We start from the raw sequence: 26,938 nt of genomic DNA, 5'->3' as shown, positions 1-26,938 counted from the left end.
ACTCATGTCCATCAAGTCAGTGATGCCATCCAACCATTTCATCCTCTGTTGTCCCCTTCTCCTCCTGCCTTCAGTCTTTCCCAGCATCAGGGTCTTTTCCAGTGAGTTAGCTCTTCACATCAGGTGGCCAAAGTATTGGAGTTTCAGCTTCAACATCAGTCCTTTCAATGAATATTCAGGACTGGTTTCCTTTAGGATTGACTGGTTTGATCTCCTTGCAGTCCAAGGGACTCTCGAGAGTCTTCTCCAGCACCACAATTCAAAAGCATCAGTTCTTCGGCACTCAGCTTTCTGTATAGTCCAACTCTCACATCCACACATGACAACTGGAAAAACCATAGCTTTGACTAGACAGACCTTTGTCAGGAAAGTAATATCTCTGCTTTCTAATATGCTGTCTAGGTTGGTCATAGCTTTTCTTCCAAGGAGCAAGCATCTGTTAATTTCATGGCTTCAGTGATTTTGGAGCCCAAGGAAGTAAAGTCTGTCATTGTTTCCATTGTTTCTCCATCTATTTGCCATGAAGTGATGAGACCGGATGTCATGATCCTCGTTCTTTGAATGTTGAGTTTTAAGCCAGCTTTTTCTCTCTCCTCTTTCACTTTTTATCAAGAGGCTCTTTAGTTCCTCTTTGCTTTCTACCAGAAGGGTGGTGTCATCTGCATATCTGAGGTTATTGATATTTCTCCTAGCAATCTTGATTCTAGCTGTTATATCATGCTTAGGAATTACACACTAGAAGATGGGATTGTCCATTATTTTAGATGAGGTGGGCAAGGCTTTGAGAGTTCAAGTACCTTTGCCAAAGTAGCATGGCAAGGAAGAAGGGAAACTACAAATTGAGGCCAAGTTATGTAACTCTGAAGTTCACACTCTCAGCTTACATTTCTGCGCATTATACATTGAATTAATATATATATTATTAACATATATATGTGTATTTTCTTACTGCCAATTTTCATTTTTAACAAACTCTTTGTTCTGCATGAATCCAGAATTTTCTTGGAAATCCACTTACTAGTTCACTTTTTTTGTTATTTTTCTTAGTGTTATGACTACATTCCACTTGGTCTATGGAACAGTGTGTTTTTAAATAACACTTTATCTGAATTTTAAGGATTTTCAGGATATTGATTTTATATTATAGCCAAGGAAAAATATGTTGGTGTTAGTATAGACTTGGATTTGTATAATTTCAGGTAAGTCCAAAGGTTTAGAACTTTAAAATAGGAACAATGTAAGTTTCCCATAAAAGTCAATGATTAAGGTAGCTGAAGACCTAGTAGATGGAACATTCCAGAAATTTTCTTCCAGTTTATCCTGTACAGCAGTTCTGCATTAATCTTGCTAAAACAGCTCCCATCTCCCATGTCTCTATTTCCGTAGTGTCAAGTTTGAATCTCAGCCTTGCACTGAAAATTCACTGTATAAATTTGATGAATACGGACAGTGCTCTGGCATCATTCTAAGATGATTATTTTAAATCTGCTGGAATAAATCACACAAAATAAAAGGCCTTACAGCATAGATCAAATAATATGTATTGATTGATGCTCAATATTAATACACTAAGTCACCTTTGAACACAATGAGGATTTGTTAGCTATGTAGAGAAATGATACTTAATGCTAATTTTTAAAGATTAATTTTCCTTTGCTGTTTCCAACTGGATGATATTCTCTTTGGCTAACAAATCAGAATACAGATTTCATCTACCTCAGTGTATCAGTATATAAAATCTTTGGTCCCAGAAAATATTTCATTAACCCTCAAAATTGGCACAGACATTATAAAAATGTTTTCAAGTCATGCCTCTGCTTTGAACAGCCTTTCAGGATCTTCTCATTCATTTTCCCTGTGTTAAGATCTGGTATCTTAAGAATCATTTGGAGAGGCCCTATGAGAGCTGGCCTCAGTCAGTGCAGCCTTCTTTAAGTTCTTAGATGTGTGAAATTCTCATCCATCTCAGTGACTTCATGTATACTGTTCCCTCTGCAGGTGACACCACACCTCTCCTTCATAACAAACTCTTTGATCCTGACCTTTTTGCATTTTGGGGGCATTGCTGTTTCTTCAAAGAAAGCTTCACTGATCCTGTCTTTAAGTTGTGTCCCCCAGCTAAAATCTCTGATTGTGCAATTTGGTTTCTTTCTTAGATTCATCATGGTCGGTGTCTGTTGTGATTACTTGTCTAATTTGTTATGCAGAATAAGAGCTCTCTGAAGATACTGCTCTGTCTGTTTTTGCTCACTGATAAATCCTTGGCAATTAGCACGAGGATTGATGCCATAATGAATGTTGCTTACAAAGTAGTTGGAAAGAAACCCAGCATCTCTGTTACCAGGATTAGGATTCTTCTGCTCGACAGGTTTCTAGGAAAACATACTATCAGTATAAGGGAGAGCTTATAAAACTTCAAAACAGTGTCTGAGTCTCCCCCACCAAACCCATTTCCATCAGAGCATGAGTTAATTTGCATTACTGATACATGTAAAGGACACAAATAGTTTTTAAAAATTAAGCAAGTCTTGGGCAGTGTTGTAGTCTTCCCAACCATTAAAAAGAATACATTTGAATCAGTTCTAATGAGGTAGATGAAACTGGAGCCTATTATACAGAGTGAAGTAAGCCAGAAAGAAAAACACCAATACAGTATACTAACGCATATATATGGAATTTAAAAAGATGGTAACAATAACCCTGTGTACGAGACAGCAAAAGAGACACTGATGTATAGAACAGTCTTTTGGACTCTGTGGGAGAGGGAGAGGGTGGGATGATTTGGGAGAACGGCATTGAAATACGTATAATATCATATATGGAACGAGTCGCCAGTCCAGGTTCGATGCACGATACTGGATGCTTGGGGCTGGTGCACTGGGATGACCCAGAGGGATGGTATGGGGAGGGAGGAGGGAGGAGGGTTCAGGATGGGGAACACATGTATACCTGTGGTGGATTCATTTCGATATTTGGCAAAACCAATACAATATTGTAAAGTTTAAAAATAAAATTAAAATAAAAAAATAAAAACTATCTTTAATGACAGTACTGCTAAAAGTAATATTGAGGATTTTTATAACCTAAATGTTTTTTTCATTAAGTCAGTTCACTTATATTATCATATTACTGCAACAGAGTCTGTATTCAGTTAGATGTACCTCTCTTTATATTTGCATGAATTTAAATTTGATTTACACATGTTGGAAAGGGCAGTAGACAGTATTCTGGTAGTTTATCAAAGATAATGTGGCTGTTTGTTGTGACTCTGGTTCTAGGCAGTATGAAACTGTGGTTCCACTTGAAGATTCTATTGTGACTGAGGTTACAGCAACTCTGCAAGAATGGGCCAGTCTGTGGAAACAGCTCTATGTGGTAAGTAGTTGGTAATTAGTTTGCTAAATCAACAAAGTTCCATTGTACCAAGATAAAAAATTATGGTACTTAGCCAATTGCAAATTTATAGGCTTTTGAATATTTGCAGATTTTCAAATGTATGTTCCTAATATTAATTGGAATATAGTAGACTTGAGTTTTGTCCAACCTGAAGAGAATACAGTATTCATATGCCTGCAGTTTTCTCCATCCTATTCCAGCCAGTAGAATGAAGTTCCATCACATCAAGGATTTTAGCTGTCTTACTCAATTGCTGTATCCTCAGAACCTTTCATAAAACAGATTTTTATTAATTGAATGAACAAACTTCATAGTTACTAATACATTGTGAACCTAATAGTGGGTAAAGATCAAGAAGCTGTATTACCACTTTCTTACAGCTACTTAAGTGATATGTCATATATGATACTTTTTGCCAGGCCAATAATTACTAGATAAATAAAACCTCAGTTCGTATCCTCTGGAAACTTAGAGAGTAGAGGGTGATAGAACACAAAAATATAGACTAAAAATAAGTGACGGGGTTTGGGTTCTGAACAAGATGAAGTAAACACATTCTGTTTTACTCTTCCTACTAATCACAATAAAAATTCTGGACAAAACCCATAAAATGCCCTATCAGAACACTCTGAAAGTTAGGAAACAGAAGGTGGATGATTAGGGACATTGAAATTCACAGATTGAGTGAGTGCCCTGGTTGTCTTTTTTTCTTGCCTTCCATATATCCTGGACTGGGCTGTAGAGAAGACTACAACCTAGAAATGCTAATGAGTGTAGACAAAATAATAATACCAAGGAAAGCCTGTTCTCTCTAGCCAAAGGATGGCCCAGCAAGATAGAAACGTCCTATTCTGTCTGTTCTGTAGGAGAATATCACAATAAAATCTGTACCCCCTCCCATTCCAACAGGCATTACAGCAGGGGTATTGACAATCAGAGCTTTGTCTCACAAACACCCTTCCCCCACCTGCAGTAACAGGGAGATGTCCCCCTTCAGTGCAGCCTGTGGCTCAGACTCTGACTTCTGCTTTTTTCTGCTCCAGTAATGAGGCAGTGCCCTTCCTCAGCAGAGCCTGTTCAGTTCAGTTCAGTTCAGTTCAGTTGCCCAGTCGTGTCCGACTCTTTGTGACCCCATTAATCTCAACACGCCAGGCCTCCCTGTCCATCACCAACTCCCGGAGTTCACTCAGACTCACGTCCATCGAGTCAGTGATGCCATCCAGCCATCTCATCCTCTGTCGTCCCCTTTTCCTCCTGCCCCCAATCCCTCCCAGCATCAGAGTTTTTCCAGTGAGTCAGCTCTTTGCGTGAGGTGGCCAAAGTACTGGAGTTTCAGCTTTAGCATCATTCCTTCCAAAGAACACCTGTAGGGAAGACTAATTTCCACCCCACCAGAAGTTTCAAGGTGGCAACTCTCTTCAGCAGAGCCTGTGGGTGAGACTCTGGCCTTTATAACTACACAACATTAACAAGGTGGTACCCTTACCCTGCAGAGTTCTGAGGCAAAACTCAACTTTCCCCCATGCTCTGGAGAAAGGAAGAAGCATTTCTCCACAGAGAAGCCTGTGGTGAGAGCTCTTGATTTCCACCCCCCCTGCAATAATAAGGTGCTACCCTCCCCAGCCAAGCTGTGGGTTGTACTTTAACTTTCACAACTCTCCACTCCCCTGCTTATTACCCTATTTTCTATGACTGCCCTGCTGAAATGAGGCAGTGCTTCTCCCCACTCAAGCCCATCCTAAGGATAATGGGAAGTGGAGTTCTGTCATCTAGATAACATGCAAATAGGGAAAACCAAGGAGTACTGGAGCGACTTTATAAACTAAATTGACATTTCAATCACAGTGCACAAAAGTCCACAAAAGGGGTCTCAAAGAATTGGACACGACTGAGCAACTGAACAACCCCCAGCACCGCAAAAGTGAGCCTAGGATCACATTCTCAAGGTGAACAGGTTGACTAAAAGAAAAGATTTAAGTAGAAATTAGAGTGTCATAATTCCTACTTAATTAAAATGTCCATCTTACAGCTCCAAATTACTTGTCATATGAAGAAATCAGGAAAAATGCAACTCTAGTAAGAAGGGACAATCAGCAGAAGCTAACTTTGAAATGACACAGATGTTGGAGCCATCAGCAAGGATTTAAAAGCATTTGAGAAAATTCAGCAGTTTCGTGATTAAAAACTCTTAGAAAACTAGGAATATAAGATATCTCACTCTGATAAAGGGCATTTATAAAAACATATAGCAAATGTCATACTTAGTGATAAAAGTCTGCTTTGAGGAATAAGGTGAGGATGTCTGCTCTCAACAAGTCAGTTCAACTTAGTACTAGAAGACTTAAGGCAAGAAAAAGAAAGAAGAGACATATGGGTTAGAGTGAAGAAATAAAGCTGTTCACATTTGCAAACAATATGATTGGCTACATAACAAATCCCAAGGAATCTACAAACACTAGAGAATACAAAAGATAGTTCTGAAAATAAATAAGTTTGCAGTTACAGGATATCAGGTCAAAATACAGAATCTCGCTCTCTCTCTCTGTCACATACACAGACATACACACAATCATATTGCCATATATTGGCAGTGAACAGTTGGAAACCAAATTTTAAAACACATACCATTTACAATTGCTCAAAAATGAAACATTTGGTATAAATACAACAGAACATACAATTTCCATGTACTAAAAACCACAAAAATGCTAATGAACAAAAGTGAAGAAGACTTAAGTAAAGGGCCAGGCATGACATGTTCATGGATTGGAAGACTCACATATTAAAAATGTCTGTTCAACACAGATTGATCTATGTATTTAATTCTTGAAAAGTCCTAGCAGGATGTTTTCTAGAGAAGATGATTTAAAAATTTTTAAGGGAATACAGTCTTATGGACTCTGTGGGAGAGGGAGAGGGTGGGAAGATTTGGGAGAATGGCATTGAAACATGTAAAATATCATGTAGGAAACGAGTTGCCAGTCCAGGTTTGATGCACGATGCTGGATGCTTGGGGCTGGTGCACTGGGACGACCCAGAGGGTTGGTATGAGGAGGGAGGAGGGAGGAGGGTTCGGGATGGGGAACACATACCTGTGGCGGATTCATTTTGATATTTGGCAAAACTAATACAATTATGTAAAGATTAAAAATAAAATAAAATTAGGAAAAAAAATTTTTAAGGGAATACAAAATAAGAATAAAGTTAGAGGAATCATGTTACCTGATTTTAAGGCTTACTTACAGTTACGGTAATCAAGATGGAGTGGTCCTGGCCAAGGATAGACACAGATCATAGATAAAGGGAGCAGGACAGAGAGTTGAGATGTATCAGTAGGTTTAGCCAAGTAAGGGCCAGCTGATTTTTGGCAAAGGTGCAAAAGTGAAAGAAACATGCTCTTGTCACAAATGGATAAATGGAGTAGTTGGGCATACAGAGGCAGAACAAAAACAAGACCAAAACCTTGACTTAAATCTCCTTCCTTATACAACGGACTAACTCACATTGGATGATAGACCAAAATGTAAAATATAAAACCAAAAGTTTTAGGAAAACATATAGGAGAAAAACTTTATAACCTGCGTTTAAGTGAAGAGTTCTTAAGCATGACACTGAAAGAATAGTTCATAGAAGAAAAATTTGATAAACTGGATTTCATCAAAGTGAAAAATTTTTGCCCTTGAATGACCCTGTTAAAAGATGAAAAGATAAGCCATAGACTGGAAGAAAATATTTTCAAATCACATATCTGTCAGAAGACTTGTATGTAGGATATATAAAGGACTTTGTAAGCTGAACAGTAATTCTAACAATAATGTCTAACAATTCAGTTAGAGAAGGACAGAAAACTTCATCAAGGAGAAGTCTTGATGAAGTCATCTCCTTCATAAGGAGAGCTAATTAGAACATGACAAGATTTTCCATATAATTAGCCATTGTTGTTGTTGAGTCGATAAATTATCTCCAACTCTCTGTGACCCTATGGACTGCAACATGCCAGGCTTTGCTGTCCTTCACTACCTTCGGGGGTTTTCTCACGTTCATGTCCATTGAATCAGTGATGCTATCCAACCATCTCATCCTCTCCCACCCCCTACTTCTTTTGCCTTCAATCTTTCCCAGCATCAGAGTCTTTTCCAGTGATTCAACTCCTCATATCAGATTGCCAAAGTATTGGAGTTTCAGCTTTAGTATCAGTCCTTCCAGTGAATATTCAGGACTGATTTCCTTTAGGATTGACTGGTTTGATCTACTTGCTTGATCTAGATTCCATGGGAATCTCAAGAGCCTTTTCCAGCACTATAGTTCAAAAGCATCAATTCTTCAGTTCTCAGTCTTCTTTATGGTCCAACTCTCACATCCATACATGACCACTGGAAAAACCATAACTTTGACTAGATGGACCTTTGTTGGCAAAGTGATGGCTTGCTTTTTAATATGCTGTCTAGGTTTGTCATAGGTTTTCTTCCAAGGAGCAAGCATCTTTTAATTTCATGGCTGCAGTCACTGTTTGCCCAAGAAAATAAAATCTGTCACTGCTTGCCACTTTCCCCACTTCCGTTTGCCATGAAGTGATGGAACCAGATACTATGATCTTAGTTTTTTGAATGTTGAGTTTCAAGCCAGTTTTTTCACTCTCCTTTTTCACCCTTATCAAAAGGCTCTAGTTCCTCTTCACTTTCTGCCATTAGAGTGGTATCATCTGCATATCTGAGGTTATTGGTATTTCTCCTAGCAATCTTGATTCCAGCTTGTGATTCATCTAGCCCAGTGTTTTGCATGATGTACTCTGCATAGAAGTTAAATAACCAGAGTGACAGTATACAGCCTTGTTGTACTGCTTTTCCAATTCTGAACCAGTCTGTTGTTCCATGTTTGGTTCTAACTGTTACTTCTTGACCTGCATACAGTTTTCTCAGGAGCCAGATGAGGTGGTCTGGTATTTCTATCTGTTAAAGAATTTTCCACAGTTTGTTGTGATCCACATAGTCAAAGGCTTTCTTGTAGTCAGTGAAGCAGAATAGATGTTTTTCTGGAATTCTTTTGCTTTTTCTGTGATTCAGCAGATGTTGGCAATTTCATCTCTGGTTCGTCTATCTTTTCTAAACCCTGCTTGTACATCTTCAGGTTCTCAGTTCATGTACTGCTGAGGCCTAGCTTAAAGAATTTTGAGCATAACTTTGGTTGCATGTGAAATGAGCACAATTGTGTGGTAGTTTGAACGTTCTTTGGCATTGACCTTCTTTGGGATTGGAATGAAATTAGCCATTAGGGTAATGCAAATTAATGCTACAGTGAGATGCTACTACGTACCTGTTAGAATGGCTAATGTAAAAAAATGTCAAAAATACCAGAGATGTGGAGCAACTGGATCTCTCATACATTGCTGATGAAGATATAAAATGATACAACTGCTGGGGAAAAAAAAGTTGGTGTTTTCTTTTTTTTAAAATTGCAGTATAGTTCATTTACAATGTTGTATTAATTTCAAGTATACAGCAAAGTGAATCAGTTATACATATATCTACTCTCTTTTTAGATTATTTTTCCATATAAGCCACTGTAGAGTCCTGAGTAGAGTTCCCTGTGCTATACAGTAGATTATTAGTTATCTGTTTTATGTATAGTAGTGTGTGTCTGTCAATCCCAATCTCCCAATTTATTCTTCCCCCCTTACTCTCTGGTAACTGTAAGTTCTTTTTCTACATCTGTGACTCTACTTGTGTTTTGTAAATAAGTTCATTTGTACCCTTTTTTTTTTTAAGATTGTGCATATAAGTGATATCATATGATACTTGTCTTCATGTGTCTGACTTACTTCACTCATTATGACAATCTCTAGGTCCATCCATGTTGCTGTAAATGGCATTATTTTGTTCTTTTTTATGACTGAGTATTGTATACATGTACTATGTATATCTATCTATTCCTCTGCTGATGGTCTTTTAGGTTGCTTCCATGTCCTGGCTATTGTAAATAGTGCTGCAATTAGTATTGAGATGCATGTATCTTTTTGCATTATCATTTTTTTCCAAGTATATGCCTAGGAGTGGGATTGCTGGGTCATATGGTAGTTCTGTTTTTAGTTTTTGAGGGACCTCCATACTGTTCTCCATAGTGGCTATACCAATTTATGTTCCCACCAACAGTGGAAGAGGCTTCCCTTTTCTCCACACCCTCTCCAACATTTATTGTTCATGGGTATTTTTTGATAATGGCCATTCTGACCAGTGTGAGCTCGTTTCAGTTTTGATGTGTATCTCTCTAGTAATTAGTGATGTTGAGCGTCTTTTCATGTGCTTTTTGGCTATCTTTATTTCTTCTTTGGAGAAATGTCTATTTAGATCTTTTGTCAATTTTTTGGTTGGGTTGTTTGGGTTTTTTTGATATGGAGCTACATGAGCTGTTTGTATATTTTGGAGATTAATACCTTGTCAGTTATTTCATTTGCAAGTATTTTCTTCCATTCTGAGGGTTGTCTATTTGTTTTGTTTATGGTTTCCTTTGCTGTGCAAAGGCTTTTGGGTTTAATTAGATCTCGTTTGTTTATTTTGGTTTTTATTTTCGTTACTCTAGGAGGTGGATCCAGAAAGATCTTGCTGCAGTTTATGTCAAAGAGTGTTCTAGCTGTGTTTTCCTCTAGGAGTTTTATAGTGTCTAGCCTTTCATGTAAGTCTTTAATCCATTTTGAGTTTATTTTTTTGTGTGGTGTTAGGGAGTGTTCTAATTTCAGTCTTTTATGTGTAGTTGTCTAATTTTCGAGTGCTTACATTGTGCCTGTGCTTCATTTTTTTTACATACATTATCTCATTTTAATTTTCACTACAATTACTATTATTCTCCTCATGTTACTGAATGGAAGCTTTGATCCTTAGAAAGAATAAGGACTGTGCCCAAAGTCATATAAATAGTAAATGTCCAGCCAGACCCTAGTCTAAGTTCATTAGACTCCAGGGCTCTTAATAAGTACACTATCTTCTGAATTAAATTCTTTAAATACATCTCACATATAATTTATTTTGATTTTAGTAGTTCCTTATTGTGATTTTATTAGTTACTTATTACCATTTTCTGATATGGAAATTGGATTAATTGGAATGAATATTATCTGGAAATGATATCGCCTTGCAGAAATTATAAAATAATCATGCCTTAGAAAAATAGACCTTTATTTCTTTCTCAAGTAGGCATAGGCAGTCTGGATTTGGTGTGGCAGCTCTATGGTCATCAAGGCTTAGTCTGTCCTCCTGCTCTGTCTTCCTCATTACCGTGCTTCAGCTTTTTAGCCCAAAATGACTAGCTCTAGGCAGCATCTTTGTGCTCTAGATGAAGGAAGCAGAAAAAGAAAGAAAGAAGTATACTCTTTCCATTAAAGGACACCTCTTCGAAGTTGCTGAGAACATTTCCTCCTGTTGGTCAAAACTCATTCACAGAGTAATCTCTAGCTGAAATAGAGACTGCAAATTGGTCTTTTTAAGATGGCCATATATTAGCCAAAAATGAGGAATTCTATGACTATAGAAAAAGTAGAGAATGAATACTGAGAGACTACTAGCAGTCTTTGCCACAGTGACCATGAAAAATTATTCTCATGTAAAGTTCTATTGTATTTTTAATCATTTGCCAAATTTATTTGTGAAATAGTGGAATAATGCCTTCACCAGCACTTCAGTATATTATATATCTGGAGAAGTGAATTTTAAGTAAAACATGAAAAAGTAATGAAGTTGTTGTTAAAAATCATTAGAATCATCCAAACTTGCATTTAATATGTTTTGGTAACTTGATGTGCCTTTGTGAGAGTAAATATATTGTAACTAAAAGTTAACATCATACCAATATGACATCTTCTTTTACAGCAGCTCATCTTAGTCAGACATATTGTGGGTAAATTAAGCTGCTATTTGAAGCAATATTGTAAAACAGTTAACTTTTGAAAAATCTTTTATGTGTACTTTATGGCTTGTATCGGAGAAGGCAATGGCACCCCACTCCAGTACTTTTGCCTGGAAAATCCCGTGGATGGAAGAGCCTGGTAGGCTGCAGTCCATGGGGTCGCTAGAGTCGGACACAACTGAGCGACTTCACTTTCACTTTTCACTTTCATGCATTGGAGAAGGAAATGGCAACCCATTCCAGTGTCCTTGCCTGGAGAATCCCAGGGACGTGGAAGCCTGGTGGGCTGCCGTCCGTGGGGTCGCACAGAGTCGGACACGACTGAAGCGACTTAGCAGCAGCAGCAGCAGCATGGCTTGTATGTTTGCATACAAATTTTCCAGAGTTATGGACAAACTTGAAAGTTGAGAAGCTGTATTGAAAAGAAGACTACTGTAAATAATGATTTTTATATTTTATACCCCAAATTTGAAATTGCCATTACAATTTTTAAATTCACTTTTTAATTAATGGAATATTGCCTTTCTTTGCCATTTTAACTAATGACAGTGTTTCTGGTTAATTCTTTTTAATTTATTGTTAATATGACAAGTGTCACATGATTGTTTTTATTATGCAAGTTAGGAGGTCAGACATGTAGCCAGTCGAATTCAAAACAAATGAATACAAGTCTTTTCCAAATGACTTTCTACTAGAAGAGAATCAAAATCTGTTATATTATTAAAATTAGAAAGCCTAACAGTCTCCCTTTGTTTCTCTACTTAATTTCAGACGTTATAGTTCTTTACTTGATCTGACTTTACTAAGAGACAGTTAATTACCTGACTGTCCTCTGAGAAGTATACTTGAGAGCCAGAATGAATCTAGGTTAGCAATGTCTAAAGTTTAATTTATCTGATTTTAAAGACAAAAGGAAAATAATATAAATAAAATACAATAAACTATGAAAAACAAGTCTCAACATATGTGACTATAATGTTAATATCTTTCTGTATATAAAGTGTGTAAAAGTCAATAAGAAAATAAGTAAAAAGCACTGCAAATATTCAGTAAAGGATAAAACACCATTTATAAAGCATTACCTAAGGGAAATATTCAGTTTTACTAATAATCAAGGATATAGCAGTTAAATCAGTGAGATAAATTCTGCTTCAAATTAATAAGAAAGTGGAAATTATCCTTTGCCATTCAGTTTTTGCTAAAATGAATGCGTCTATGCTTTGCTGGTATATATCAATTTTTTGTTGGCACATTTGAATAATAATTTGGGAACTGTCTTCATTCAGATTCTTAAGACACTAGTAATTCTAATTCTGGGAATTTAAGATTGAGCTTCCCTGGTGGCTCAGAGGTTAAAGCGTCTGCCTGCAATGCGGGAGACCTGGGTTTGATCCCTGGGTTGGGAAGATCCCCTGGAGAAGGAAATGGCAACCCATTTCAGTATTCTTGCCTGGAGAATCCTATGGAGGGAGAAGCCTAGTAGGCTACAGTCCACCGGGTTGCAAAGAGTTGGACACGACTGAGCTACTTCACTTTCAATGTTAAATATGGGAGTGGGTTGAATTGCAGTTTCATAAATATTTCCATTAAAGCATTATTTGCAATAGCAGACATAAATTTACTTTCCTAAATGTGCCAACCGTAGTCCAATTAAGACATAGAGAGCTTACGTCTAAAGAGCTGTTAGAAAAATTTAGTTATGTTACATACTAAAATGAACTTAGGCACAAATTATATTACAAAATATAGCTTCATCTATATTCTGAAATCTTTAATCCAATTTTCTGTTGATGGGAGGGGCTCTGTTCCCTCCCTATAGTTTGCCCTAAGGCCAAACTATGATAGGGGTAAATAGTTCAGTTCAGCCCAGTCGCTCAGTTGTGTCCGACTCTTTGTGACTCCATGGACTGCAGCATGCCAGGCTTCCCTGTCCATCACCAACTCCTGGAGCTTACTCAAACTCATGTCCATTGAATCGATGATGCCATCCAACCATCTCATCCTCCATCATCCTCTTCTCCTGCCATCAGTCTTTCTCAGCATCAGGGTCTTTTCCAGTGAGTCATTTGTTCACATCAGGTGGCCAAAGTATTGGAGTTTCAGCCTCAGCATCAGTCCTTCCAGTGAGTATTCAGGACTGATTTCCTTTAGGATGGACTGGTTGGATCTCCTTGCAGTCCAAGGGACTCTCAAGAGTCTTCTCCAACAATCCAGTTCAAAAGCATCAATTCTTCGATGCTCAGCTTTCTTTATAGTCCAACTCTCACATCCATACATGACTACTGGAAAAACCATAGTTTTGACTAGATGGACCTTTGGTGGGAAAGTAATGTCTCTGCTTTTTAACATGGTGTCTAGTTTGGTCATAGCTTTTCTCCCAAGGAGCAAGGTCTTTTAATTTCATGGCTGCAGTGACCATCTGCAGTGATTTTGGAGCCCAAGAAAATAAAGTCAGCCACTGTTTCCATTGTTTCCCCATCTATTTGCCATGAAGTGATGGGACTGGGTGCCATGGTCTTCGTTTTTTGAATGTTGAGTTTTAAGCTAGCTATTTCACTCTCCTCTTTCACTTTCATCAAGAGGCTCTTTAGTTCTTATTCACTTTCTGCCATAAGGGTGGTGCCATCTGCATATCTGAGGTTATTGATAGTTCTCCCAGTAGTCCTGCTTCCAGCTTGTGCTTCATCCAGCCCAGCATTTCACATGATATAGAAAGTGAAGTCGCTCAGTCATGTCCAACTCTTTGCGACCCCATGGAGAGTAGCCTGCACCAGGCTCCTCCATCTGTGGGATTTTCTAGGCAAGAGTACTGGAGTAGGTTGCCATTTCCTTATCCAGGGAATCTTCCCGACCCAGGGATCGAACCTAGGTCTCTCGCATTGTAGACAGATGCTTTACTGTCTGAGCCACCAGGGAAGATAGCATAAGATATTTATTTGAGCCCCTTTTTTGGGGGAGGGGGCAAGAATACTGGAGTGGGTTGCCATTCTCTTCTCTAGGAGATCTTCCCAACCCAGGGATTGAACCCGGGTCTCCCACATTGTAGGCAGATGCTTTAACTCTGAGTCACCAGGGAAGTCAAATATTTCTTTGAGCCCCCTTTTTTTGGAGGGGGCAAACATATAAGTTAAATAAGCAAGGTGACAATATACAGCCTTGATGTACTTCTTTCCTGATTTGGAACCAGTCTGTTGTTCTATGTCCAGTTCTAACTGTTGCTTCTTGACCAGCATACAGATTTCTCAGCAGGCAGGTAAGGTGATCTGGTATTCCTATCTCTTGAAGAATTTTCCACAGTTTGTTATGATCCACACAATCAAAGACTTTGGCGTAGTCAATAAAGCAGAAGTAGATGTCTTTCTGGAACTCTCTTGCTTTCTCAGTGATCCAATGGATGTTGGCAATTTGATCTCTGGCTCCTCTGCCTTTTCTAAATCCAACTTGAACATCTGGAAGTTCACGGTTCATGTACTGTTGAAGCCTGACTTGGAGAATTTTGAGCATTAATATGCTAGCTTGTGAGGTGAGTGCACTTGTTTGGTAGTTTGAACGTGCTTTGGCATTGCCTTTCTTTGGGATTGGAATGAAAACTGACCTTTTCCAGCCCTGTGGCCACTGCTGAGTTTTCCAAATTTGCTGGCATATCGAGTATAGCACTTTCACAGCATCATCTTTGAGGATTTGAAATAGCTCAACTGGAATTCCATCACCTTCACTAGCTTTATTCATAGTGATGCTTCCTAAGGCCAGGATGCCTGGCTCTAGATGAGTAGGGTAATGGTGACCTCCTTCAGAAGGACGTAGGCAAGGACTGTTATATTCAGTGCCCTTGACCCCATGGCAGGCCACTGCTGACCCATGCCTCAACTGGAGACTCCTAGACACTCACAGGCAATTCTGGTTGTCTCTTGTGGGGTTACTCACTGCTCCTTTCTTCTGAGACCAGGTTTTCTTTGTGCCCTCCAAACTGCAGGGAGGGAACACAGCCCCACCCATCAACAGAAAATTGGATTAAAGATTTACTGAGCATGGCCCTGTCCATCAGAGCAAGACCCAGATTCCCACAGCCAGTACCTCCCATCAGGAAGCATCCTTATCCTTATCCATCAGAGGGCAGACAGAATAGAAACCACAATTACAGAAAACTAACCAAATTGATCACTTGGATCAGAGCCATGTCTAACTCAGTGAAACTGTGAGCCATGTTGTGTAGGGCCACCCAAGACAGATGGATCTTGGTGGAGAGTTCTGACAAAATGTGGTCCACTGGAGAAGGGAGTGGCAAACCACTTCAGTATTCTTGCCTTGAGAACCCCATGAACAGTATGAGAAAGCAAAAAGATAAGGCACTAAAAAATGAACTCCCCAGGTCAGTAGGTGCCCAGTATGCTCCTCGAGAAGAGTGGAAAAACATTTTCAGAAAGAATGAAGAGGCTGAGCCAAAGCAAAAACAACACCCAGTTGTGGATGTGACTGGTGATGGAAGTAAAGTTTGATGCTGTAAAGAACAATATTGCATAGGAGGCTGGAATGTTAGGTCCATGAATCAAGGTAAATTGAAAGTGATCAGACAGGAGATGGCAAGAGTGAACATTGACATTTTAGGAATCAGTGAACTAAAATCAGCTGGAATGGGCGAATTTAATTCAGCTGACCATTATATCTACTACTGTGGGCAAGAATCCCGTGTCAATGTAACTCGATTATCAGGCGTAGAAAATTTCCATTGTTTCATTAAGTTGTTTGTTATTATTGTTTTTAAACCCACTGCTACATGTTGAACTAGGAAGATAAAAAAATAAATCTGTTAATTTGACAAATCTTAGCCACTCAGATCATCTAAATTAAACTTGACCCTAACTTAACTTTTTGATAACTATGTAAACACAACCCAGGGTATATCTACCTCAGTTGAACAAATCAGTACTTATTAATTTACAAAACCAATAAAAGCTTTAAACAGAGGCCACCACTCAAAAATATCCTAATGTTTTGTGGAAGCCTGGATGGGAGAATGTTTGGGGGAGAATGGTTACATGTATATGTATCTCTTTGCTGTCCCTCTGAAACTATCACAGCAACATTGCTAATCAACTATGCTGCTGCTGCTGCTGAGTCGCTTCAGTTGTGTCCAACTCTGTGCGACCCCATAGATGGCAGCCCAGCAGGCTCCCCCGTCCCTGGGATTCTCCAGGCAAGAACAGTGGAGTGGGTTGCCATTTCCTTCTCCAATGCATGAAAGTGAAAAGTGAAAGCGAAGCTGCTCAGTCGTGTCTGACTCTCAGCGACTCCAATACAAATTTTTAGGGTATTCTTTTTTTAAATTAAACTTGATTTTGTATTGGACTGAGCAGCTTCGCTTTCACTTTTCACTTTCATGCATTGGAGAAGGAAATGGCAACCCACTCCACTGTTCTTGCCTGGAGAATCCCAGGGACGGGGGAGCCTGCTGGGCTGCCATCTATGGGGTCGCACAGAGTTGGACACAACTTAAAGAAGTTGCTCAATATCACATCATTAGGGAAATGGAGATCAAAAGGACTATGAGTTATCACAGCATATCTGTTGGAATGGCTATCATTCAGAAAGATAAGAAATAACAAGTGTTGGCAAAGATGTGGAGGACAGGAAACCCCTGTGCCTTACTGGTGGGAATATACACTGGTGCAGGCATGGTATGGGCAAGAATCCTTTAGAAGAAATGGAGTAGCCCTCATAGTCAACAAAAGAGTCCAAAATGCCATACTTGGGAGCAATCTCAAAAACAACAGAATGATCTCTCTTCATTTCCAAAGCAAACCATTCAATATCACAGTAATCCAAGTCTATGCCCCAACCACTAATGCCAAAGAAATTGAAGTTGAATAGTTCTAGGAAGACCTATAAGACCTTCTAGAACTAACACCCCAAAAAGTTGTCCTTTACATCAGAGGGGACTGGAATGCAAAAGTAGGAAGTCAAGAGATACCTGGAGTAACAGGCAAGCTTGGTCTTGGAGTACAAAATGAGGCAGGGCAAATGTTAACAGAGTTTTGCTGAGAGAACACACTGGTCATAGCAAACACCCTCTTCCAACGACACAAAAGATGACTCTACACATGGATATCACCAGATGGTCAATACCGAAACCAGATTGATTATATTCTTTGCAGCCAAAGATGGAGAAGCTCTATATAGTCAGCAAAAACAAGACCAGGAGCTGACTGTGGCTCAGATCATGAAGTCCTTATTGCCAAATTCAGACTTAAATTGAAAAAGTAGGGAACATCACTAGACCATTCAGGTATGACCTAAATCAAATGCCTTACTATTATACAGTGGGAGTGACAAAAAGATTCAAGGGATTAGATCTGATAGAGTGGCTGAAGAACTATGGACAGAGGTTTCTAACACTGTCAGTGATCAAAACCATCCCCAGGAAGAAGAAATGCAAAAGGCAAAATGGTGGCCTTACAAATAGCTGAGAAAAGAGGAGAAACGAAAGGCAAAGGAGAAAAGGAAAGATATATCCATCTGAATGCAGTGTTCCAGAAAATAGCAAGGAGAGATTAAGAAAGCCTTCCGAAGTAATTAGTGCAAAGAAATAGAGGAAAACAATAGAATGGAAAAGACTAGAGATCTCTTCAAGAAAATTCGAGATACCAAGGGAACATTTCATGCAGAGATGGGCACAATAAAGGACAGAAATGATATGGACCTAACAGAAGCAGAAGATATTAAGAAGAGGTGGCAAGAATACACAGAAGAACTATATAAAAGGGATCTTAATTACCCAGATAACTATGATGATGTAATCTCTCTCCTAGAGCCAGACATCCTGGAGTGTAAAGTCACATGGGCCTTAGGAAGCATCATTATGAACAAAGCTAATGGAGATGATGGAATTCCAATTGAGCTATTTCAAATCCTCAAAGATGATGCTATGAAAGTGCTGTACTCGATATGCCAGCAAATTTGGAAAACTCAGCAGTGGCCACAGGGCTGGAAAAGGTCAGTTTTCATTCCAGTCCCAAAGAAAGGCAATGCCAAAGCATGTTCGAACTACCAAACAAGTGCACTTATCTCACAAGCTAGCATATTAATGCTCAAAATTCTCCAAGTCAGGCTTCAACAGTACATGAACCGTGAACTTCCATATGTTCAAGCTGGATTTAGAAAAGGCAGAGGAACCAGAGATCAAATTGCCAACATCCATTGGATCATCGAGAAAGCAAGAGAGTTCCAGAAAAACATCTACTTCTGCTTTATTGACTATGCTAAAGCCTTTGACTATGTGAATCACAATGAACTGTGGAAAATCCTTCAAGAGATGGGAATACCAGACCACCTTACCTGCCTGTTGAGAAATCTGTATGCAGGTCAAGAAGCAACAGTTGGAATTGGACATGGAACAGCGGACAGACTGGTTCCAAATTGGGAAAGGAGTATGTCAAGGCTGTATATTGTCACCTTGCTTATTTAACTTACATGCAGAATACATCATGCAAAACGCCAGCCTCAATGAAGAAGAAGCTAGCATCAAGATTGCAGGGAGAGATCAATAAACTCAGATATGCAGATGACACCACCGTTATTGGCAGAAAGTGAAGAGGAACTAAAGAACCTCTTGATGAAAGGGAATGAGGGGAGTGAAAAAGCTGGCTTAAAACTCAACATTCAAAAAACTAAGATCATGGCATCTGGTCCCATCACTTCTTGGCAAATAGATGGGGAAACAATGGACATAGTGACAGACTTTATTTTCTTGGGCTCCAAAATAACTTTAGATGGTGACTGCAGCCATGAAATTAAAAGATGCTTCCTCCTTGGAGGAAAAGCTATGACCAAACTAGACAGCATATTAAAAAGCAGAGACATTAGTTTCCTGACAAAGGTCTGTTTAGTCAAAACTGTAGTTTTTCCAGTAGTCATGTATGGATGTGAGAGTTGGACTATAAAGAAAGCTGAGTGCCAAAGAATTGATTTTGAACTGTGGTGCTGCAGAAGACTCTTGAGTGCCAAAGAATTGCTTTTGAACTGTGGTCCTGCAGAAGACTCTTGAGAGTCCCTTGGACTGCAAGGAGATCCAACTGGTGAATCCTAAAGGAAATCAGTCCTGAATATTCACTGAAGGGACTGATGCTGAAGCTCTAATACTTTCACCCCCTGAAGTATAAATGACTCATTGGAAAAGACCCTGATGATGAGAAAAATTGAAGGCAGGAGGGGAAGGGGTCAACAGAGGATGAGATGGTTGGATGATATCACCATCTCGATAGACATAAGTTTGAGCAGACTCCGGGAGTTGGTGATGGACAGGAAGACTTGTGTGCTGCAGTCGATGGGGTTGCAAAGAGTTGGACACCACTGAGCAACTGAGCTGATGTTTTGAAAACATACTTGGGGGAAAATGATGAAAATTCACCAAAATATTAATGGAGATTAATTGAGGGGTTAAGATGTTAGATGTCTTCTTTTTCTAATCTCTTTTCAGCATCTTGAGTTGTCAGTACATATTATTTTGATTGTTATGAAAAATATCAAAGCTTTCATCAAAAATAATGATACTATGCAATAATATTACTAGTATTCAGTGAATAATATGTGTGTACAGGAGCTTAAGGTAAGAGATGACAGGACCTAATTTGCTAGTTTTGTCATAGCACGAGCAAATGTATGTTAAATTCTAGGAAAAGGGCTTTGAACTTGGACTCAAATCTTGGTTTTTTACCTTCTATGTTAGTCTTGTTATTAGGTCTTAGGTCTCTGTCCTTGGGGAGGATTACAGTCAGTCCCTATGTGCATGGGTGCTCAGTCATGTCGACTCTTTTGTGACCTCATGGACTCTAGCCTGCCAGGTTCCTCTGTGCATAGGATTCTCCAGGGAAGAATACTGGAGTGGGTTGCCATTTTAGCCCCTAGATGTGTGTTAAATTAGCAGTCTGACTCTTGGGCTACAGCTTTTAAGCTATGTAAGAGGGCCTCTTAGGGAAAGGCTTGGAGATGGGCATTTCTGTTCATACCATCTTGTACTGAGCCCTGTGGGAGTGGGGAGGGGAATGGCCACAGTAAATTCTTGCAAGCCCACTAAGAACTATTTCTTTGTTTGCTATAGTCTGGTGGGTCTTGTGGCAGAAGTCCTGTTGGCTTTCAGAGCTAGGTATTTTGGGGGTCCATTTCTCAGGTAGAAGTCTTAGAAGGTGAAGTGCCAGATGTGTGGTCCAAACCTTTTATTCTTAAAGGAGGTATTAAGAGTTGTGAGTTTCCTTTCAGTTTTGTGTCATTGTGCTAGAGGTGGGGTTTGTGTCTTGGCCTTTCTTAGCCATTTTAACCTAGACTTTTTCTCATTCACTTGATGTGTATGGGTCTCTCAACTAATTTCTGGGGTTCTTTTGGAGGAAATTGTTGTGTGTGTAGTGCAGATTTGATGTGTCCCATGGAAACGCGTTCAGGACCTTCCCATGTTGCCATCTTTTATCAGAACCAATGTACTTTTGGGCCTGGCTAAAGTATACCAAAGTCTATAATATGCCTCCTGTCCTTCAGTTTATATTTTAAATAAAGTATAAAAAAATGAAAATGTAAGTGGCTCATTCGTGTCTGACTCTGCGACCCCATGGACTATAGCCTGCCAGGCTCCTCTGTCTATGAGATTTTCTAGGCAAGGATACTGGAGTGGGTTGCCATTTCCTTTTCCAGGGGATCTTCCTGACCCAGGGCTCTAACCTGGGTCTCCTACACTGCACGTGGATTCTTTACCATCTGAGCAAAAGAGAAGATAAATGTAAACTCAAGAGAGTATTTGTCTAACCAAATATATTTTTGGCATGAAGGTTATCTACTGTGGTTTTAGCTTAGTTTTTTGTTTCACATGTTTTCTTGCAGTTTGCATATATGTGTTTTGATGGGTTTCAGTTGATTAGGCAGGGAAAAGAGCTCCAGATATTTGTGGCTGTTGTTCAATCGCTAAGTCATGTCTGACTCTTTGTGACCCATGGACTGTATACCCATCAGGCTCTTCTGTCCATGGGATTTTCCAGGCAAGAATACTGGAGTAGATTACCATTTCCTTCCCCAGGGGATCTTCCCAACCCAGGGATCGAACCCAAATCTCCTGCATTGCAGGCAGATTCTTTACCACTGAGCCACCAGGAAAGCCCAATTATTTGTTTAGGTTGCTTCAAAAATCACATCACTGCAGCATGTAAAAGAAAGATTCTATAATATTAAATGTGGATAGATACAGATTATCATTTAGCACAGTTTTCTGTTGTGCATTTCTTAAGGAAGCTGAGTTTGTTATAAAGGAATTAATCAATCCTCACATTACTCCTAAGAGAGCTGGATAATTTCTGTTTTAGTGGCAAGGGAGCTGACATGTAGAGAAGTTAAATTACTTGTCCGTGGTTATTTGTGGAGGTGGAAATAGAATTTTGAGCTTATGACTTGTCGTACAACATAAAGGCCAAAATATTCTTTCAAATAATGCATTTTTGTGTTCTGGTGAAAATGCTTTTTGCATTCTAATAAAACACCTAGATTCTAGTCCTGGATAATGTTTAATTCTTGTGACCTATATTCTGAAAAATGACCCCTCTTGTGATGAGCAAGCCTCAAACCACTCTTTCACCTGGCTCCTTGTAAGTAAATTGTTGTTGTTATTGCTGTTGAGTCACTCAGTCGTGTCTGACTCCTTGCAACCCCATGGACTGCCGATACCAGGCTTCCCTGTCCTTCACCATTTCCCAGAGCTTGCTCAAACTCATGTCCATTGAGTCAGTGATGCCATCCAATAGTAAATATTGCTACCTTTCTATGTATAGATTAGCAGGTTGAGTTTAGGTTAAAAGCATTTTCAAATATTGCCTTCAAATGAATGAAACTAAATTTTTGAATGGGCTTTTAAGCAGTCATTCTCACTTTTGTGTCCATCTTATGAAATCATTCATTTACCTTAAGAAGGATTTAAATACTTAAAAACAGGTTTATTTGATGAATATTTGGAAAATTTTTAGAGAGTCTAAGAAACGTAATTTAGGTTTGCTTATTTTCTTATGGATAATTATGGAACTACCAGTCCAAGTATGTTGGTTAAGTAGATCTAATAGAATAAATAGTACCATACAACATATTATGGCTGCCAGTGGCACTTGACATGTATGTGTATGAAACTCATACCTTCCCATTAAGCTTGAGGAAGGGTTTACTGGCTTAATTAGTGGTGACATTTCCTGCTAAGTAATTGGTTACATATAGTAACTGTTTAAACATGCCTGCTATTGCCTTGATTTCCCTGGTAAATGATAATAAAATTATGAGAGATAGCTATTTAATCTATTAATGTTAGACTGTGCTGTGATAATAGATGGATCTGATTTCAAGATATTTTCACTAGGTCTTGAATTAAGAGGGACTTTAAAAAGCTCTGTGTATGTGTGTGTGAGTGAGTGTGTGTGTGTGTGTGTGTATAATTTAATACCTCCTCCTCTCAGGTGGTATTAACAATACTCTATATTAACACACACACAAAAAAACTGACTTTCAAAGAAGATGCCTGACTTGCAGTCACTTGGCTGTTAATGGTGGAGTCTTCAGCTGTACAGAGTACATGTGCCCTCTGTCATATCATGAGACCAATGCCAGAAGTCATGCCAAGCTGGTGGCTAATTTAAGGTTAACTGATGGCACCCCACTCCAGTACTCCTGCCTGGAAAATTCCATAGATGGAGGAGCCTGGTAGGCTGCAGTCCATGGGGTCGCTAAGAGTCGGACACGACTGCGCAACTTCACTTCCACTTTTCACTTTCATGCATTGGAGAAGGAAATGGCAACCCACTCTAGTGTTCTTGCCTGGAAAATCACAGGGATGGGTGGGCTGCCATCTCTGGGGTCGCACAGACTTGGACACGACTGAAGCGACTTAGCAGTAGCAGCAGCAGAGGTATGATGTACTTTGAGATTTTGAAGCTGGAAGAGGTCACTTCTGATAGGAAAAGAGCTGTGTGGCATAGGGAGAATTCTGGAAGACTCCAAATACACCTTAGCATTGAGATGGGTTCTAGAGGATGAATGGAAGGGAATTCAGCTGGTAGAACTGAGCTGTTCTCCCTGCTTCTGTTTCCTAATCATAGAATCCAGGTAAACACGGCAGTGGGTTGATTTTAAATAGTTTTTATATGATGTAATCATTTTAGTGGTTTTTATTAATTGGCGAAGGACAAGCACAACTTAGGAACGATCTTCCCCACTTTTTCTTGAATAAAATTGGACACAAATGTTCAAAAGTGGCACTTGGCTGTCTTTAATTGTAATTCAGTGTTTGAAATTGGCCGCTGAAATCCCCAAGATGAGGGTATGATTGAGTCTGTCTTGGAGTGATTGTGACCACAGTGTGACTGGGTGGCAGCAGCAGAAGGGGTATCTTGCCATTGTAACTTCCCACGGTGCACTGTGGAGGTGACAGTTGTCAAAAGCTGTGCTTATCAAGAGTGTCAGTATCTGCAGGGGCTGCTCCCCTCTCCTTGAGTCCTTGGGGCTCATGCTTCACATTCAGTCTTTATCGGCTTTCTGACTGACATTATGACATTATAGTCTTGGCTTTGTTTTGTGTTTTTGTGTCAGACAAGCACAGTTCTTTTCTTGTATGGTTTAGTATTTTTATTGGTAATATTTTTTCCTTTTCTTAATTTTACCTGGGATATCCCAAATCTCATGAATGTATGGAATCTGAGCTTCACATGTATAACATTGTTGGAAAGAACATAGTTCTCATAATTAAATATGCCTGTGTTTAAATCCTGTTTAGGCCACTCATGTGCTTCATGGAGAAGGCAATGGCACCCCACTCCAGTATTCTTGCCTAGAAAATCCCATGGACGGAGGAGCCTCGTAGGCTACAGTCCATGGGATCGCTAAGAGTCGGACACGACTGAGTGACTTCACTTTCACTTTTCACTTTCATGCATTGGAGAAGGAAATGGCAACCCACTCCAGTGTTCTTGCCTGGAGAATCCCAGGGACGGGGGAGCCTGGTAGGCTACCGTCTATGGGGTCACACAGAGTCGGACACGATGAAGTGACTTAGCATAGCATAGCATGTGCTTTATGGCCTTGATGTAGATTTATAATTTCTCTGAGTCTCAGTCTCTCTACCTACAGAATAATGAAAGCAAAACCTTTTGGATGGTTTTGCTATACAGATTACATTGTTTATATAAAGCACCCAGTATAGTGATTGGCAGTCAGGGGTAGCAGTTGCTGTCATCCTTACCACCCACTCTAAGTAATGACTCTTCTGTGTGTGTTTCTGTTAGTTTCTCCATGCCTCTGTGGATGATGGCACTTGTATTGCAAATTATTATTTCAAATCAATATTTAGTCATTCCTGGGACTTTCCCTTTACCCACAGCAGAACCTGCCTTGACTGTGATCCTAACTTTTTACTCAAGACAACTGTTTCTTATTTGCTATGCATCACTTTTTTTTTTTTAAGCTGGTTAATTCATCATCCATTGTTCCATTTGTATTTCAGAATTTGTTAACGGACTTTGCAGCATACTGATGATATTAAATCTATCTGAACCTCAAATTGCCTTTTATAGAAGGTATTTTGGGGAAATATTTGAGAATAGGAAAACATCCATGATTGGAGAGTAACTCCAATTTAAAAAAAATAAGAAACTTTACTATCCATGGACTAGATGTTAGAAGATTGTATTGGTGAGCACAGATGTTTAAGAACCACAAATTAAAAAAAAAAAAAAGAACCACAAATTGTCAAATCTCTATTCCCTATGTCTTTAGCATAACTCCCTGTATAGTAGGATCTTTTATCTTGTGAGACAGAGTTGAGCTTAATTCATTTTGGCTATTTATGAGATGAGATTGAATAAAAATAAGCATTCTAGTATTTAATTGTTGAAATACAGGTTGAATTTTGGTAATGATTATACCACCACATGCTTGGTTTTCGGAATATTGCAGCTCCAGTGCTTGGCACCCATTTTTCTATTTTATCTCCATTACAACCTGTAAATTCAGCAGGAAAGATTGCTTTTCTCCCCTCCCTTTGTTTTGTAGCTTAAGAAGCTGAGGATTAGAGAATTAAAATATCATAACCAAGCTGAGGAAGATAGTTTGTCTAGCTGAGGAGACAAAACAGGACTAGAATTTACATGTCTTGCTTTGACTCCAGGTTTTCCATTCTAAGAGATTTAGACTCAATTAAATTGAACATATTTGAGTACCTGTTAACCATTAATTATAAAGCTTTTTAAATGAAAAAGTTGTTATTTTATGTTAATCAATTTTTCATTGTAATGTCTGGATGATACTAATACACAGACAAATTGTAATATTGTACTGAGCCTTTTTCTTTAATATTTATACATTTATTTCATGTGTTTATGTTCTAAGAAAACTTTGATACATGATATTGCAAGTGAATAGCTATTTGAATATAGAAACAAACAGAAAGGAAACATTTGTAGCTAGGTATTGATATTGAAATTAATTTTGTTTCAAGTTCATATTTAATATAAAATAACTTTCTTTTAAAAACTGATATTTAGTGAACATTAGGTTTCCTCTTACTCTGTTAACCTCCATAATCTAGAATTACCTAGTTGGTTTTGCAAATCTTGGATGTCCCTATGACTGCCTTATTCTGAAAATTACTCTGCTAATCTGCCAGAACCAAATGCTGGGACACTTTTCCATTGGGTATTACTATTATAAAAACAGAGTGCCAGTTTTTTTGTTTGTTTCCTTTTTCTGAGTATTTACATAGGAATACATTGTTGAAGTAGAACAATGTATTTCAGGGAAGGATTTTGTTTTTAGACAAATACCATTTCTTTTTACTAAATCTGTGGCTCTCAGGTATTTTAAGGAATGCTTATATGTTGAATACCAGCCAGAATACCAGAATACACCAGATGGATCCTTTCAGGTTCTCATCCAGAAACTTTCTGATATTTGACAGATTGTTTGTATTATTCTCTGTGTCTTTATTAAATTTTAAATATTTATATTAAAACATAAAACTGAGCAATGTGTTAGGGTAATTCTGTTTCTCATTTGTTCATTGACTTGGTTCATTTAGAAGGAAGGGTTTGTAAATTGCTTAAATTACCTAAAGTCAAATTATCCATTCCATAATTTCCTCCCTTTATTCTCTTTTAGTCTGTTTGAAAGATTATTTTCAGGTTAATGGTGTTTTTTATTTTTGTTTCGGTTTTATGGTCTCTAATTTTTATTTATTTTTAAAAATTTAAGTATATTGATTTACATATTGTGTTAATTTCTGCTGTATAGTAAAGCTACACACACACACACATATATACGTTCTTTTTAATATCCTTTCCTGTTATGGTTTATCCCAGGACACTGAATATAGTTTCCTGTGCTATACACTAGGACCTTGTTGTCCGTCCATTCTGTATGTAATAGTTTGTATCTGCTAACCCCAGATTCCCAGTCCATCCCCCCTACCCCTCCTTGACAACCACAAGTCTGTTCTCTACGTCTGTGAGTTTGTTTCAGCTTCATAGGTAGGTTCATTTGTGTCATACTTTAGATTCCACGTCTAAGTAATATCATATTGTATTTGTCTCTTTCTTTCTGACATACTTCACTTAGTATGATAATGTCTAGTTGCATCCATATT

The 26,938-nt window shown here is 38.7% G+C and overlaps 1 protein-coding gene across 18 annotated transcripts in view; it reads left to right on the top strand.

Moving 5' to 3' along the window:
• The window catches only part of DOCK3 (dedicator of cytokinesis 3), a 307,148-nt gene that overhangs the window by 62,784 nt on the left and 217,426 nt on the right, over window positions 1-26,938 (top strand). For all 18 annotated transcript variants that reach the window (XM_086367783.1, XM_086367778.1, XM_086367775.1 and 15 more), the window contains one exon: window positions 3,279-3,375. In XM_086367783.1, coding sequence (XP_086223909.1) covers window positions 3,279-3,375 — 97 coding nt within the window. The remainder of the gene's footprint in view (window positions 1-3,278; window positions 3,376-26,938) is intronic.

The sequence above is a fragment of the Bos grunniens genome, chromosome 22 (genome assembly GCF_055505025.1).
Source record: "Bos grunniens cultivar Pamir isolate PY7600 chromosome 22, Bosgru_T2T1.0, whole genome shotgun sequence".
NCBI lineage: Eukaryota > Metazoa > Chordata > Mammalia > Artiodactyla > Bovidae > Bos > Bos grunniens.
Note: the sequence above shows the minus strand (reverse complement) of the source record. Positions and strands in the feature narration are given on the sequence as shown.